General features: G+C 41.8%; 1 protein-coding gene across 1 annotated transcript in view; it reads left to right on the top strand.

The window, feature by feature from the left end:
- Nucleotides 1–33: 33 nt before the first annotated feature.
- BCL2L13 (BCL2 like 13) overlaps nucleotides 34–17,801 on the top strand; it is a 39,180-nt gene continuing 21,412 nt past the window's right edge. Inside the window, exons 1-5 of the mRNA XM_064735742.1 lie at nucleotides 34–209; nucleotides 6,161–6,324; nucleotides 14,116–14,226; nucleotides 15,137–15,293; nucleotides 17,224–17,293. Of these exons, the coding sequence (XP_064591812.1) occupies nucleotides 6,198–6,324; nucleotides 14,116–14,226; nucleotides 15,137–15,293; nucleotides 17,224–17,293 (465 nt within the window). The 5' untranslated portion in view covers nucleotides 34–209; nucleotides 6,161–6,197. The remainder of the gene's footprint in view (nucleotides 210–6,160; nucleotides 6,325–14,115; nucleotides 14,227–15,136; nucleotides 15,294–17,223; nucleotides 17,294–17,801) is intronic.

Below are 17,801 nucleotides of genomic sequence, written 5' to 3'. Positions count from 1 at the left end.
AGCCGTGACGCGCGGCACGCGCCGCGCCCCGCGCCCTCCTGCCCCCGCCCCCTCCATCATGGCGGCGGCGGCGGCGGCAAATTAGGGCAGAGCCCGCGCACCGGGCGCGCTCCCGCCTCCCCCCCTCCCCTCCTCACCGCCCCCGGCGGGAGCGACCCGGCAGCTGCGCCCGCTCCTCCACCTCCAGTTCCTCCCCGCGGCGCCCGCAGGTGAGGGAACGGGCGTGGGAGCGGGCGGGCTGGCTGTTGATTTATTTTTGTTTGTTTTGTTTATTTATTTCTTTCCCTGTCTGTCTGCGTTTACTCATTGATTCAAGGGTGGTGGGGGAGCGGGGACCGGCGGCTGGGCGCGCTCCCGCCGCCCTCCCGCGCGGGCACCCCCGTCCGTGAGTTGGGGGGGGCGCGGCGAGCCGGGAGCGCGCGTCTCGGCGGGGGCGCGGCGGGGGCAGGCGCGCCCCCTGGCGGCCGGTGCCGCGGCCGAGGGACGCGCGGACCCCCGGGGCACCCCCGGGACACCCCCGGAGCCGCGGGCAGCGGTGCCGAAGGGGCCGTGCCAGGCTCCCGTCGGCGGCTCCCCCGCTGCAGGGGCCGCGGCAGCGCGCAGGCTGCGAGTCCCGCACGGCGCCGCCGGTGACTCATCCCGCCGCCGTGCCCGCCCGGCCGGGTATAAATAAATCTCTCATTCATCGCCGTAGTAACTGAGGGGCTCACGCTGCGCTCCCGCCGGCGGCTCCGGCGCCGCTGAAACTTGGAAGGGCTTTTTTCGGCTCCTCAAACCCAAACAGGCGCGTTAAGGCAGAAAGTGAATGGGAATGGAGCTCGTTAATGAAAGCTGTGCTTGTCATAATTTAATGCTGTGGTGAGATGGTTTGAAGCTGCAAAGGACTGAGGACCTTTGTAGTGGATAACGCATATAGCTTTTGCTTTTCTTCCTAGAAGGGAAATCACCCCGTTTGCCTAGAGTGCTCACCTAATTGCATTTCTGTCAGAGGTCAGCTACAGCCACTGTCCAGACAAAGAACAATTATGTTTTCCAGTATTTCTATCCATTAAGTGCCACCAGAGGATCAGTAGTGGCTGCAGTATTGATTAATTTCCAGTAGGAACTGACATGTTTGAACTGAGTAGCTCTCAGTTTATTATAAACAATCTCTTAGTCATACCCTCATACCCAGTTGGAAAACTACTCCGGAGAATTTATCTCCCAAGCTGATCACAACTGGATGCTTTGGATAGTCCTGCCTGTTATGGGAAGTGTTTTCAGAGACAAACTGCTGCACGGTTTAACTAGCCCACACATGCAAGTCTCACCCAAAATCCCCACATCTGGTAAGGCTGCAGAGTGCCTGAATATTTTCCATCTTGCTGATACGGGGTGTGGCTCTGTAGACCTGCAACTCCTTGAAATTGGGCACGTTTGTAAAGGACACCGAGGCTGTAGATGCAGCTGAGCTGAGCGTGGCTGCCTGTTGCCGAGATTGATGGCGGGAAGACGACCCAAACCGTGAGCATATCGAGGTCAGGAGGCCCTAAAGATGGTTTGAGCTGCAGTGCTGCCATCCTGCTGCTTGGCTGAGCTCTTGCTGGCCGGGGCTGTGGCAGTAGTTCAGCAGGAGGAATTCTGCCACAGCAGCTCACAGGGTGACTGGGTTTGTGGCTGGTGAGTGAGGCTCTAGGTGGGGAATGCATCCAGCTCTGGAGTGATTCCATTGTGGCGTGGGAGCTGAGGGCTGTGGTGCTGCTGTTTCTGAAATCCGTAGGTGACATTGTTTGTAAGAACCAGCTGAACTGCTCTGGGCAGCCGAGCAGTGATGTTGCATTTTGGGGTTTGGATGATGCAAGCAATCCCATCTTGATGCACAGTGGGGTTTTACAGATAGGGACTGAAACACGGCCCGGCCTCGTGGCTGGGGATTATATTCCCTGTATTCATTGGTAGGCTGGTGCTGCCCATTATCCAGTTTATAACTCTGCTGTGGATTAGGACGTGACAGATGGGGAAATGTCAGTCCTGCTGCAACTCCTGCTCTCAGGTCGCTTGAGCAGCTCAGCCCACATGAAACAAGTGACAGCAGGGCCGGAGGAGTGACAGGCTAAGTCAGCTTCAACAGGTAGAGCCTTCTGTCCCCCAAGGGTGCAGGAACTGGGAAAGGTGATTTTTTTTTTTTGTAGGGAGTAATTGGTAATAATGTTGATCTCTGTAGTTTTTTGAGGACAGTATTCCTGCAGAGATCTTGTTAAACCTGAAGCAGCCCTCTTGCCCTGGCTCTGAGACTTGGGGAGTCTGTGTAACTCCTTATTTCCTCTGCTCTATCGCATCTCCTGTACAAGCTTGTCATTTAAACACTTTCTCTTCAATTTTGTTCCTTTAGTGGAGAGATCTCTTTCCTCTGATCTGGTCTCTCAAGCTGTGTGTCCTTTTTCAGTCCCCCTCATTCCTGAAAAATGGCCTTTTCTGAGATATTTACAGGATCTGAGTCAATATTTCTGTGTTTGTCTTTGTAAACAAAACCAGTCATTCAGTTTCTGTGCTGTGGGCTTCTCTCAAAGGAAAATCGGTGATTCTGAAGTGCACTTCCACTCATGGCATTCTTTTATGTGAATTTGAAGATTTCTTCCATTCAAGTTCTTAAGTCTCCTTTCTCATTTCATTATAAAACTGCCTCTCAAAATGTATCCACTGAGGTAATTTTTTTTTTATCATTCTTTCCCCAGGGAAACATTAGCCACTATTTAAATAAGCAGTGGTCTCATTCTCTCTCTCTCTGTTTTTTTCCCCTCCTCCCCTGAGAAGTGCTGAGCTGTGATTTTCATGAATTAGGCCTCCCTGTTGCACTGTGCTGTTTTGCATATCATGCTTGTTTTCATCAACTTTTTTTATTTCATTTTCTGCATTGATTTGGAATTATATTTTGAAGAATAATCTCTATTATACATTCAGACTTGTTCTTTGGTCCACAGCACAGTTTCTGGATGTCTCTGGACCATCTGTCAGGCTGATTTTTTTCAGGAGAGATCAGTTCAGGTTGTCTGGAAGGGCTCCCATTCACTGTGTAGGCTTTGTGAGAAGCATTTGGATTTCAGGGCTGTGGATCTCTACTGAACAAACCAGAACTGAAACAGGCTGGGGAGCTTTTGCTTTTTGGGGAATGGCACCTTTCCCACCTGGTGATGTCAGCATGTGATGTGTGGTGACTGCAGATCTGAAGAGCAGATCTATTGTTAAAGGATCCTTAAGTCTTCAGAGCAGTTTGGGGTTTTTTTCAGATCTTCTTGCTCTATAAAAATCTCAATTTTGGAAGAGGCTCAAAGCTGTGGTTCTTCTGTGCTGTGATTCCTTAGGTGTCTGAAGCAGGATGTGCTGCCTGTGGAGCACTTTGGGATGGAAGAGGCAGCACAGATGAAGTGTTGACTCCAAGTTTATTGTTTCCTTTGTATATAATTTGCTGCTTTGGTTCAAACTGCAGCAAAACACACAACCCTACATTTCTGATGAAGGCTTTCAGGCATTTTTAAATACATGGAGCAAGAGGCAGGGCTGCCATAGTATGGTCTTCAACAGAGAGCCCATTTTTGTTTTCAGTACTGAATGAGTTTCAGAAGCTAGAGTTTCTAAAGAGAATAGCCAGCCAATTTTACAGCACTTCTTTTCCTTTTACAGCTTTTAGTTTGGTGGTAAATTTTTCTTTGCCAAGCTACCTACTCCCACTGCAGCCATGCCACAGCACAGTTCTAGTTCTGTTTGTCCTCAGTAGCAGTGTGCAACTGCTGTTAATCTGAATTCCTTCTCAGGGAGGAGGGATTAGAAGTTAGCCCAGGCATCTTGAACAGCTAGACAGACAAGTGCTTTTCTTTTGCTTTCTTGGTTTATTATTATTATTATTATTATTATTATTATTATTATTAAACTTGAGGCTTCATTTGCAGATTGTTCTTTGGTTTTGGAACCTGATTCTTTCTTTTAGTCCCAAGGCATTTCCATTGCAATCCATAACTCTCTTGAGTGGGTCCAATTTCTCTTCCTTGTATTTAGCATTTTGCTCATTCTAACTGCTTTAAACTTTAAACTTGATAAAAAAATCTTCTTCTAAATGTAACTGTGTCTCACATTACTAAATTATCTGGCTCTTTCAGTGCCTGTTCAGTAGCTGTTCTGTAGCACAATCTTCTTGTGTGCTTTTCATTTACACATCCATTCTGGTGGCCAAGAATGGGCCACTGCTTGTTTGGGAATGACTCTTTGAAGTTCTGGAGAACTCAACTTGAAGAGTTTGTCAGAAACCCCTTGACAGGATTATTTGATCCATTAAGTTGACAGCATGTTGGTAGTTATCCAGACTTCACCAAACAAAACCAGCTAAAACATGTTGATTAATCTCAAACATCCTTTTAATCTCTTGCATATGGCTTCTTCTCCACTTCCATGTTGTTGTTTGAGATTTTACTTTTTACTATGTTGGTGTTAATTTCTCTCTACCTTAGTTTTTTCTGCAGGTCTTATTTGGATATTTGAAAAAGGCAACAAAACAATTAAAGTGAAACAGGGAGGAGTTCTTTGGCCAGATGTTGCTGTTAGGTGTGGATTCTGGTTTATAATGTCTGGGTGAGAAATCCAGGACAAACAACCATCTGTTCTTCCAATCCCTACAATGAATGTGGAATTCTCTCTGTTGACCATATGTTTTCCATTGCTGTTGGAACACTAAAATTAATTTGAGGCAATTTTGGTCACTTTTTCTCTTACAGTTTTTGGGCATCACAGTAGCCAATCTGAGAAAGCAGAGAAAATATTGATGGGAGGCTTTGGGAGACTCCTCAGAACTTGCCTTTTTATCACGTGTGGTGGTTAAGGAAATGTTCAGAATCTGTCAAAACATGAGACTAATGGTCTCTTTCTAACTTCCATAAAAATCCATAGGCTCTGAGCCCTGACTTCCACTTCCAAGCATGGGATTTATTTTCTGTGGGGTGTACTCCAGCTGTTCTGTTCTTGTAACAGCAAAGAATTAAGAAAGCTGTGGAAAACTGACCCACCCAGTTGACAATTTCCTTCCACCCTACTGAGGCTTGCTTCATCTTGTTTTTGGGCTACACTTTCAGCTCCAGGTGTAAACTCAAAATCTAATATAGAACTTGATCAAAATGAATTAGATGCCACAAATATTGGGAAAAATTAACTGTGAAACCTACTGTCATTGAAAAAGGATCAGTACACCTCTGACCAATGTGTTTAAATGGAACCACCAAACAATGGGAGAGCATTTTAGTCAAGGAAATGAACAGCTGGACTCTGCAGATATTAGAGGATGGCTCTTCTTAAATTTAACAGTCCTGCACATATAACCAATTAAAACACAATTTCAACTAACAGAAAAACACTTGCCTGGTCTCTGACAACTTCTGTCCTTTTCAAGTTTGTGACTTGGACTTCTAAGATGCTTGTAGAATTGAAGGTCAACCTTCTGTACACATCTGTGGGGGCAAAAAGTGCAGTTTTTTATTAGTCCACGACCCAAGGAAATTATAGACTCAGGATAATTCTAATTCTAAATGCAACTTTTTCATGTGAATGATATAATAGACTCAATAGTCCAGATTATTTAAAAGAAAAAAAAAAAATCAGAAAATAGAAGCGCCTTTACTATCATAATGAAAATTCTTCTATATCATATACACATTTTTTACAAGGAACAATTTTTTGGTAATTCTGTTTTGGGGCAATGGATAGCCCAAAAAATAAAACTCTGCAGCCACACCAACTTCACAAAAACCTTGTATTGAGGGACTGCTCATTTTGCTTGCATGGTAGTGTGGCCATGGCAGGTCAACAATTTTTGATAATTCTGTTTTAGGGCAATGGGTAGCCCAAATAAATCTCTGCAGCCACACCAGCTTCACAAAAGCCTTGTGCTGAGGCACTGCTCCTTTTCTTTGCATGGTTGTGTGACCATGGCAGGCAGGAGTGGGAAATGCCACTGCTGGCAGCAGGCAGGAGCTGCACTGAGGCACAGCTGGGCTTGCTCCGCATGTTTCTTATTAAAATAAGAATGCAAAAACCTGGATATTGCTTCAGGATTGTTACATAATTCCTTGTTACGTGTGGGTTCATGACCTGTTGCAGCCTTCTAACCCGACCAAACCCCTTTTCTGTTCCCTGACAGCCCTCCTGGCTCCCCCGAGCGCGGCGCAGCCACCCCGATGGCGTCCGCTACTGCCGTGCCTGTAGGATTTCACTATGAAACCAAATACGTAGTGCTCAGCTACCTGGGCCTTCTAGCACAGGAGAAGCCACAGGAGCATCCTCCTCCTCCTCCTCCTACTCAAGGTAATATTTGCATATTCATCTCTAGCCATTTCCGTGTGCAGCTGGGTTTGCAATTAGCTCTTGGGGTGTTTCTGCAGGGGTGCAGAGCGTGAGCCTGATGTTCGGGGTAGTGAATCTCTTGGTTTGTTCAGTGAAAAATGAATAAATTTCAGTTTAAAGATGTGAGATGCTGATGGGAACAGCGCTGTTTGCGTGTAGAAGAATGTTTTAATTTGAGCTATGCCAGGGCTGGTTGGTGTTTAGGAGGCAAATAAGTGGTTTAGTTGTGCCTAGAGGCTAGGATGTATATCACCTTGGGTTGATGTATATTACATTTGTTGAGCCAGCATGAGAATTTCAGCCCGTGCTTGCTGTTTTTTTGGGACACAAGTGGAAGTAAGCAGGGGTGAGGTGATGTTTACTGGCATAAACTGAGTGGTGTCTTGAGCAATCCCCTGTGCTAAATAGTTTTGCCCTATTACACTGAGGCTGCTGTTGTTGTCACTCAGTGCTGGTGCAGAGATGTGGCCAATGCTACTTGTGTTTATTTTTTTATTTATTTATGCAAAGTCAATTTCTTCCAGGACATGTTTATGGATAAAAGGGGGTAAATAAATAAATAGAAGGCAGAAGAAAAGAAGTTTGGTAGATTGTGTTTCACATAAAGCTAGGAGATAAAACTGTTCTTTATTTTGTGGTGGCAAGCACTTAAGCAATATTGTTTGTCATGATTGCCTGGGTGACTTATCACTTCTTAATGATGTTTTAGTCACTATTAGTTCTGTGATTCAGAGCTTATGCTGATGAAAGGAGACTTTAAAAAAGCCCAAACTAAACAGAGACAGTCTTCAGAATCTTTGTTTTCTTTGAACAATTATTTAATAATGCATATGCTGTCACTTACTGAACTTACCTGTCATCAAGTGAGAAATTCCTGAAAAGAAAGACTGCAACAAGGTTATCACAGAAGTGCTCTTCTGTTTGGTACTTAATCACATAGCACAGGCTGGTTATATTATATATCATTCATTAAATTAATGTAATGTAATTAATAAACTGTAATTCATAAATACCTTTGTGTATTTAAGGTATGTTTGCTATTTCCACTTTGTCTGCCTCTGTGGTCCCTGAAAGGAGAGGCACCTTAGCTGTTTCATAAAACCCTTTGTTGAAAAATGTGCTTATTTTAGCAATGACATCTCATTCTGAACATCCTACCCATTTATAACTGGGCTGTAACTGGAAATGTATTGAGTACATATAAAGGTTCAATGTGTAAGAGTCTGCTTTGTTCTAGAAATAGATTCAGAAAGGGAAATGCTAGTCCTAAAGCTTTTTAAAAATTATTTGGCTGTAGTTGACTTTGAAGCATTTGCAAATTGAGGTGAAACCTTTCGTTTTCAGAATCAGTTGATTCTCATTACCTCTAAGCTTCTAATCTGAATTACAGAAGTATATTTAAACTTTCTAAAGAGGAAGCTACAAATTCTTAAATGAAAATTTTGTAGTGACTTAAGATTTTACTTCTCAGATATTGTTTATATGTGTTAGCTTGTGTCACAGCAGCCTGTGGTTTGATTTGCTACTAAAATACTCTAAAGCATTCATACTTTACAACTTCTGAAGAGGAAATCTGCATTTTCCCCACCTCATTTACCAAACCAGACAGTGACCACAAGGTCTCCTCTCCTGGTCATGTTTCACTTTAATTAGGTCTGTCTTTCAGTGGTTTTGCTGCTTTCTGATCAAAGCCTTAGGATTAAATAATTTTGCCTTACTTTTAATTTGCCAATTTGTTTCTCACTCTGTTTTGTAATCGTTTGCATGGACTTCAGGCTGTATTGAACTAAGCAAATGCTTTATCAGGATTTGTTTCATTCTTTCCTAACTCACTTTTCCTGGTGGTGCTTTTCTGCCTTCCATGCTTCTGAGAGGTTTCTTTTGTCTGCTTGCTACATTTAAAAAATCCCTTCTCCTCCATTTGCTCACCTTGCTTGTAAGGAAGCAATGTTTGAGGTGCACTGCTGGACTGTGTGTGGTTATTTCAGAGTGCTGTGTGCATCCCCCTGACTGTTGAGCAGTTTATTTAACCAGTGAGTATCTCCTGGTTGGTTGGCACCTGGCTGATGCCTGCTGGCTGTAATCTGCAGTCCCCAGGAGGGGAGCACAGCCCATAATGGATATTTCCTGCCCTGCCTAATGCACTGCTGGGAGCTGTAGCTGGGTGTTACAGTCCCCAGTGTGGGCTGAGAAACCTGGTGAGAATGAGAGATGGGAAAGCTGGGAAACGGAAATGAACTGTTGTTGTCTGGAATCCCATCCTGAGGAGGAGACTTCTGGGTTTGATGGCAGACACAGAAGGGGTAACAGGAGCACAGCATTCCTGCCTGTCAGTGTGTTTTGCAAGCACTGTCACCAGTTGTTAATTCAACACTTTGAGTGATCCCAAATTCCTTCCTTTGTAGATTTCTGTGGCACTTCAAAATGCTGGTCAGGAGTCTTTGTACTCTATGGCTGAACACCATTGATTTGTGAATTGAGAGGATTCCAATAAAAAACACCTGTCTGTAATCTTGCTTTGCTTTGATTTGGATGTTGTGCTGACAGACCTTCCATGGGAAGCAATGAAGCAGCAATTTTACCTATTGCCTGTTTCCTTTCCACTTGCAGAACAAACTCCTGTATTTTGTGTTCCATTCATATGAGGCCTTGACTAAGGTTTGCAGCACCTTCTCTTCATTTATTTTTCTCAGATCCAAATAAGACTGTACTCCTATTAAGTTTTGTGAATCATATTCAGTGTAATGGGAGTATCCATGAAGACAAGTTTCAGCTTGCCCTGGTGGAGCTGAGCTCCCTGAGTGCCTGAGAGGGAGAGTGAGGGACTCCTCTAGAGGGCAGTTCAGTGCAGGATCCCAGTTCCAGCCACCCTTTGTCACCACTGGAGCATCTTCTGCCTTTCTACTGCATGTGTACCAGACATGGGAGATGAGGAAAACAGGTGCCCTAGGTGGTGGTAGGATTTCTGTATTTCCCTTGAGTCTCCTTCTACCTCAGTGTCCCAGATTTCAGTGAAGTTTCAACGCTCCAGTTAAACTAAAGGTGTATCTGGTGGGTCAAAACCACCCAACCAAAAGTGATCCTTCCCAACAGGAATTATTGTATTATTATTACTGTATTATTATCTCTGCCAGAACTGCCTCTGTCACCATCTTCTGCCTCTGTTTTCCTGCATTTTGTACTAGGTTTTTTTTCTGTTTCAAAAACTGAGACAAGAATAAAACTTTAACATTGGTTGATAGATTTCCAGTTAAAACTTCTCATTGTTTGTAGGTCTAATGTGCTTTCCAAGACTGATGATATTTGGAGGATTTTTTTCAGTGAATAGAAAATTCAGAGAAATTACATGGAAAATTACATTGCTGTGTTTCCTTCTGGGTCTCTTGGTTGGTTTTGTTCAAGAAGGATGGCTTCAATTACAACCACTAAAATCACTTCTGGCTCCAAGCAAATAACGTTGATATAAATCAACACCTGATAAGGACTTGGAAATTTTGATTTTGCTATCTTCTTTTCAGCACAGGGACTGAAGAGAGAGCCATCCACAGTATTCCAGGCTCTTGAAGAAAAGACAGTTGTACTGGGCAAGCCAATCTTTAAACATTATAGCTCTATAGGGTTCTGTAATGGATTTCAGTGTCTCCTGAGGTAAATCCAGCAAATTTAACTGGGCAGTGCTTTGAGAGATTTTTCCCATTAGTTTTTCCAGAATAATGATTCTGCATAGCAGTCACTGCAATTTATTTAAAGCAAAATCCATTAGCAGTATATTCTGTTATTTTTGGTAGGTGAACAAATCAGATAAATTGATAAAACACTCAGAGTAGCATCACCTGGGTAAGTCAGTGTGGTTTGAGGCAACAGTGAGTACCTATATTTAAAATGTGTGGAAGCTCTCAGTACCTATATTTAAAATGTGTGGAAGCTCTCAGTTGTCTGTTCATTAGATTGTGCAGAGATGCTTTGTATTTTTTTCAGAATTCTTTTCATACCTATAAGTACTGGTTCAGACAGAGAAAATAATTATTAAGTACTGGAAAACATCTCTACACTTTTCACCCTGAAGTCACTCTCATTACAGAAGCTTCCACTCTGCTGCAGTTATTAGTATTACTAACTTTTCAAGTGAGTCAAAGTACTTTGGTTTTGTGATTCAATGTGTTTATATTACAAATGTTTGTTTATATTTTATCAAGGAGTGACTTTTGATGTATTTCTCTAGTTTAATCTACTTCCCCATTGCTTTACACTATCCCATGAGCTTGTGGCTATGACAAACACTGTGAAGAAAATTGTTAATTGGCAATATCTTGTATCTTTTTAATATTTTAGACTCTTTCAGTTTCTTTTACGCTGAGCATTCTTATGGTTTATAAAGGGCTTCTTTTAAACATTTCTTAAATCAAGGGCTACATCCCTGTATGGCAGTCCATGGTCTGGAGTTTGCTGGTGTAATGGATGTATTTTATTAAAGGAAGCAGATAAATAAAATGTAAATCTCTTTTACATTTGTAAAGAGATTTTGTATATCTTTGTCACTTCTCAGAACTTACAGTAATTTTAGAGTGTTACTTAATGTTTTTAAAAGTGTGAGATGTTAAAGAAATATTACAGTCATGCTGAAAGTAAATTTTTAAGTCAACTGGACAGAAGTTAATATAGAGACCTAGGAGAACTCAAAAAGGAAGATATTGTTAAAATTACAAGCATGAAAGAAAAAAATCAGGAGCAATCTGTGACATCAGTGGCTTTCTTTTCAAATCATCTTTCATTCCCTTGAACTACAAAGGCAAAACATCTTTTCAGTCTCTCCTTATAGTCCCTGTTGTCCCTTGTTAGCTGAAATTTTGGCTCAAGCACTGTAGGGTGAGATGTGCAGACTGTGTAGCTCTGAAGAATGACTTCCATCCCTCCTGCTCCTGAGACCAACCCTGGCAAACAGGTTACTCTTTATTGTTACTGAGCTCCTGGAGTTTTACTGAAGTATCACATTTATTTAGTAGTCAGATGCTCCCTGATGCACTGCTTGATGGACTTTCACAACACATTTTCCTCTGCTTTTTAAGTTACTTCCAGATACCTGAAACCCAAAATCTCAACAGGAACATAATTGTGCCAAAGTGAACATTTATTCCATAAATAGAAAGTGGAATGCACTAACTTGGTTGTGTAAGAACTTGTAACAGAGATTTGTTGTGCCTCTGGCTTGGGAAGAGCCTTGCAGAGTTGGTTTGCCAAAAGCCCAGAAGATGCAAACCCATTTCTTGAGCACAGGAAAGCATTCAATGCTCTTACAAACACCATTTCTGGTGTTTGCATCTTTGATAATGAAAATAAATTCTCACCTAAAATAGGCTGGTTTTGAGAAGAGCCTTGCAGAGGTGGTTTGCCAAAAGCCCAGAAGATGCACACTCATTTCTTAAGCACAGGAAAGCATTCAGTGCTTATTCTGTCTCTTACAGACACATTTCTGGTGTGACCATTTGCATTTTTGATAATGAAGATATATTCTCACCTAAAATAGGCTGGTTTTACTGTTTTCTTCTGCCTGTTTGTGGCTTGGAAGTTGGATAATGGAGAAAAAGGTACCCCTCACTTAGGACCTTTGCAGTGTGCGGTGTTTGCTGGTAGCAGTCAATATCCAGGAGATGCAGAAAGCTGGAATCCATTCTTTATCAGGGGAATAAAGAGTGCAAAGTCACTGCTGTGGGAGGGGTGGGGTTTGGATGTTCTGGCATGGCTGAATAGTCAGGTGCTCTCAGAATCAGCAGCTGCTGCAGAGTTGTGGGTGTTGGGAGATGGAAACCATTGAGTGCAGTGCTGATTATCTAAACAGCTCTTTGTACTCTGGCAGCAGTGGAATTTCCCTTCCTTCCATTTTCTGGGTGACTTCTTATCAGGTATGACAGCTTGTCAGGGGTGATCATTGTCACATTATTCGTGTGAGAATGGCTGCTCCTCTGGCCTTGCAGACCCAGGGACAGCACAGGTTCACACAAGGGGTGAACTTGCTCACACTTGTTGCACTTGGTTCCAGAGCAGTGGTTCAGGTCTTCAGAGAAGCATCTGACAGGGCATTAACCAAAAGCAGGAACACTGTGCTCCTCTCTGGAATTTATTACTCAGACTGGCAGAGATGCTACTTGGGAAGGGATTTAAGAAGCTAAGTAAAGTTATTCTGAACATGTGTGGTTAAGTGAAGTGGAATTACAGTGACTGGTCACAGAAATACATGAAAACATTTTATACTGACTTAAGCATACGTTGGTTTAGAGGGATCCTTCTGCTGAGTTTTTAAGCATTAACACATGTTCAGTGGGTTGATACTGTGGATTTTTAACATATTTTTCAGTTGTAGGAGACCTTGAAAACTTATTGTCTAGTGGTTTTTAATTACAGAAAATGCACAGTGTACTTCACTAGTGTGTAGTTAACCACACATCTGTGTGTGTTAAGTGCTTTTACAGTTTTCACACACTCTTTTATGAAATTTAGTGATTATATGTGTCCATTGTGGAAGAAAAGGGAAGACAAGACAACACTTAAAGTGAGTTCCAGCAGAGAACCAAACCCAAGGAAACAGGCCACAAAGCTCTCATTCATGAGACCACCAAATTATGATTTAGTGCCTTCAAAACAGGAATGAAAAAAGATGTGCCAGAAAGCTCCCCTGGCTGTTACAGGACTTACCTGAAGATCTGGGTATGAATATGGATGAGGAGGAAATTGAGTCAGATGACACCAACATTACAGATACAAATCCTTTCCCTTTTTGTTTTCTTCAGCTGGGTGAAGAGTGTCTGTAGAGCAGAACATTGTCTGGATGTCTGGGTAGAACTGTAGCCCTGGGTGCAGGTGCAGAAAGGGTGAGAAATTCAGATGTCCTGAATACCTGGGTTTGTTTGGAAACAGTTTTGTGTCTCTTGGTACAGAATAATGACTAAGATGACTGAGAGTCTGTGTAACCCTGACTGATATGGCTGAAACTACTTCTGTTACCAATATCTGGAGTCAGCACATGGAAAATGTGATCCCAAACCATGGCATGTGAGTTCTGGGGAAATGTAGCCACTTCAAATTCTTAAATTTCGTGGTTAAGAGAGAATTGGCAACTGACTGAACATTGTGAGGTCCTTTGCCTCCAGTCTTGCTTGTGAACCCAGTGTTAAATTGTGGCCTGTGGACTCCTCATGGCCAGGGAAATGATGCACAGTTAACAGGTTTCAGGATTCTCCATTGATGTCATTGCATAGTTGCTCTGAGAATGCTGTAGATTTTGCAGGTATCAATATAAATTTTATATTTTGCTGCTAAAAATCAAGCTTATGCCAGTCTGCTTTGTTTTGGTGTAGTTTGATAATAAATGTATTAGGTGTAATGGATGATTATTTATGTGCCTTGTTTTGTTTTTGGTCTTAAGTTGAAGATGTTGCCTTTAAAGTTCCTGTGTATCCTGTTTGTAGCTTTACAGTTCTTGTTTGTTTATTTATTTATTTATTTATTTATTTTAAAAATTTTATTTAAAGCACCAGTTCTACCTGGAATAGGCCTGGATGTTAATCTGTTTCTGGGTTAATAATATAATAAAACTTTTGTAGTAAGTCCTCTGGAGGGATCATACTTGTTGCTGTCTGAAATCCAACTTTCACCTCAAATTCCTTTATACTTAATATTTCAAAACCATGTTCCATTATCTACCTTGTTTGAAACATGAAATTAAAACATTTGAATGATTTCTCTGGTTTCTTTCAGGGACTCAACAACAGCTTGTGGCACAACATGCTCTGGAGAAAGAGGCTTTGGAGAAGATTAAAATAGAAATCGAGGAGGAGCTAAAACGTCTTGATGAAGAAATCTTGGAAGGTGCTCTTCAGGTTTTCCAGTTTCAATCCATAATCTCTATGCACTGTAATGGTGGTTAATTTGTAACAGGTACTCCAGTTAAAGAGATTTTTGAATGCCTTGAATCTCTTTATCCTCCTCCCCCCACAAGATTTGTACACATTGCCACATGGAGTAAAATAGTTAAACATTACCATTTGGAGTGGTGGAGCCTGGCCAAAGCAAACAACTGGATGACATTTAATAGTCTACAATAAATAATGGAAAGTAAGCAGCCCTTAAGGTGCTGCACTTGATGGCAGAAGTCCTCAGGAGCTAATATGTCAATGAGAGTGCACTTAAACCTTCAGATTTCTCCCTTCCACCAGGTTTATTTTTTGTGGTATGCTTTGACCTGGAGATGTGGCTTTTATAGGAATGATTTCAAACCCATCTTTGTTTTGCATGTGTGCTGCAAATCACAAATCTGAAATAGAAACACTCTAGAGCTGTTTAAGTTCTTTCATATGGAACTTTCTTAGAAATTTTAAACTGAGAAGGAAAAGGTTTTATGAACAAAATAATATTTAAAAAATGGATGCTCTAGTACTGCTGCAGAGATGTCCATGTGTGGGCCAATTTACTATGAGAAGATGCCAGGGTCAGCTTAAAATGGGAGAATACTGCACATTCAGCAAACTTCTGGATAGGATGCAATTGTGAAACAAGAGCTGGTGGGGAAATGTAGCTCAAAGTCATCTCTGCCTTGTTAGTCGCACTTTCAGATTGTATTAGGACAATTTTACTATGATTTGATCGTTGTATACTTTGACTACAGAGCTGTGATTTTTTTGTCCCTTATGTAAACTGTGTAAAGTGCTGGGATAAGAAATCTGAGACTGTTGATGTTCTTGTGTGAATCTGTTTGATTTTGTGTACCTTCTTCTCTCAGCATTTACCACTACAGGCTTTGACTGCCACACTTCCCCAGTGTTCAGCCCTGCCAACCCAGAGAGCTCCATAGAAGATTGCCTGGCTCATCTGGGGGAGAAAGTGTCCCAGGAATTGAAGGAACATCTGCACAAAGCACTGCAGAGCTTGCTTAGCAAGTGAGTTTTCATTTGCTTTTTCAAAGCTGTTTCTTTTTGCACTGTGAATGCTGAAGTTGGGACTGCATCTTGTATTGCATTTCTTTTTCAATCTTCCTTTATCTGGCTGGGTTTTTTGTTGTTTTGCAATGTAACGTGCAAATACTTCTTTGTGGTATTTGCTTTTTGTAGCAATGTAAGTTCTAAAATTTTTCTAAGCTTTTGTTGCTGAATTTTTGAGGCTGCATCAAGCAGTTTGAGCTGCCATTGCCAGTTCATCAGTGCTGTAGCCACATTAATGTCCTTAGCCTTACAGAGTGGAGCTGAGGGTTTGATTGTGGTCTGGCCCTTGATGAGAGGGAGGGTTTCCTGGAGAGGATGGGAGTTACAGACCTTGTGACCACCCTTCAGGTGCACATCTGAAGCAGATGGGGAGCCCCTGGGCTAACCTTGGTGCCTTAACAGCTGTCCTGCTAGCTTAAGCTTACTGTGTAAACAGAACATTGCAATTGGTGTGCTAGTACCTTAATTAATGTCTTTGCAAATTAATACAATTGTTGTGGTTGCTTGGTTTGCTGTTATAAATGACCAGCCTGCAATTTAATGGATCTGCATGAACTACTTGAGCTTTTCTGAGTGACCTCCAAAATGTGTTGGTAGAGAGCTGGAGTTGGAAGGTGCTGCTTTAGAAAGTTGCAAAAATGCAGCCATGCATTTAAGTGATTCTAGTTTATTGATATTCTGATGTTCTAGGCTTCCTATGTTTTCTATAGGAAAATATTTGCTTTCTAAATAATGTTTTATTTATGCATGTACATACATAAGGTCTGAAATGCCTGTGAAACTGTGTTGCCTTTTTCTAAGGCAAACTAGAGCTACTGTTTAATCTCTTGATAATATCCTTCCTGCAGCTGTTCCTGCTCTGCTCATCCCATTGATTGATTTAGATTTGGTTTCAAAGAATTAATGTGCCAAGGAAGTCAAGAGAATGCCCTTAAAATGACAAACACAGATTATGTTTTCCCCACTGTGCATTAACTCAGTTCTTTTCCCCCTGTTGCTGGACTAGTGCTATTTGATACAATACTTTTTAATTTGGCTTTTATTTTCCTGCCCTCTGACATGCATATAAACAAGTGTTAGGGTACAGTAAGCTGTTAGATCATGACAGGTTCCTGGAGTTCAAGAAGCAGTTTTCTCTCCAATGCCAGTTACCACTATTTCCATTAAACTGAAACCTGAACTTGCCTTTTGTAATGGGCTGGGCTGACAGCTGCTTTTGAAGCAGTGCATCTTCTGCTGTCACTTGGCAGAAAGCCTTTGCTGTTACTGACTTTGAGACGCCAGATGATCTTGGAGAAAAGAGCATGGAAGGGAGGAATTCCATCACCCCAATTCAGAGAAGTGGAGATGTGATAAATCTAGAATAGAGGTATCTACTGAAGTATGAAGGGGTTTTGTGATCAAAAGTGCTGTTTCTTGCAAATGAAAGTTTCAACTCTGACATAATGCAGTCAGTCTGTGTTAGTCCATAGCCTGTATTGATTACACAATATTTCTCTGCATTGGCCTCTTGCTCAGGTATGGATTTCTTAGTGGAATTTTCTGTCTTTAAAATCTTAAGATTATAAAAAGAATATATGCAAGAGCTTAGAAATTTTCTAGCATATCAGAGAACCTACTTATCTAATGTCTTTTAAGTTGTAGAGTATCAAATTATTAGGAAATTCACCAGTTACATCAAAGTGTGTAAGTGGGAGAAAGGTGATGCCTTCCTGACCCTGTCTGGTGCTGCTGTTTTATGTCCTGAACCACAAGACTTGTTAGCTCCTGAAAATGACTTGCTGTAATGCATGTGCAAATATTTTGTCCTCTAGAAACGGAGAACTTTCTTTTATTCATGTTCTTTTGTTTCCTTTTATAACTTTCAGTGTTGGTTTCACTTCTGCAGGCCGGTGACGTATCAGGAGTACCGGGAGCGCACGCACGAGGCATCTGCTCATGCCAGTGGGTGGAACAAGGTACCAGAGCTGTCACTTGCACTTGGATGTGTCCTTGGATATGTCTTGGGTCTCCTTGATGGCCACATTGTTTGTACTAGCTGAAGTTGTGCTTGCCAGAGGGCCAGAAATAGAAAGAACTTGGTTTTAGTGTGAAATAAATGGCACTCTCAGAGTGGTAGATGTGCACATAGTGGGTAATTTTATAGATAATTTAGCTAGAAGTTGTTGAAGTGTTAGGTCAACCTGCCTTTAGTTTGGTAAAATGGGAAGTAAAGCATGTTGCTTGACTTATTTTTTTTAATTCCCAAGAGAGGTTAATTCGTGCAGCAGTTTTGGAAAGAAATCTGAGATGGTTTTTTCATAACAATTCCCTGTTCTTTCTCTGCTCCAATGTCAGGTTTAAAATAAATGTAAAAAAGAGTGCTGAACATGGTGAAAATAAAAATTCACAGTATCTTCATGATATTTCAATTGTTCAGAAAATGTAGGGATGGTGTTCCTACCTGGTTTCAAGAGTAGTTATCTC

The sequence above is a fragment of the Zonotrichia leucophrys genome, chromosome 1A (assembly GCF_028769735.1).
Source record: "Zonotrichia leucophrys gambelii isolate GWCS_2022_RI chromosome 1A, RI_Zleu_2.0, whole genome shotgun sequence".
Classification (NCBI taxonomy): Eukaryota; Metazoa; Chordata; class Aves; order Passeriformes; family Passerellidae; genus Zonotrichia; species Zonotrichia leucophrys.
This window is presented reverse-complemented; position numbering and strand designations above follow the sequence as displayed.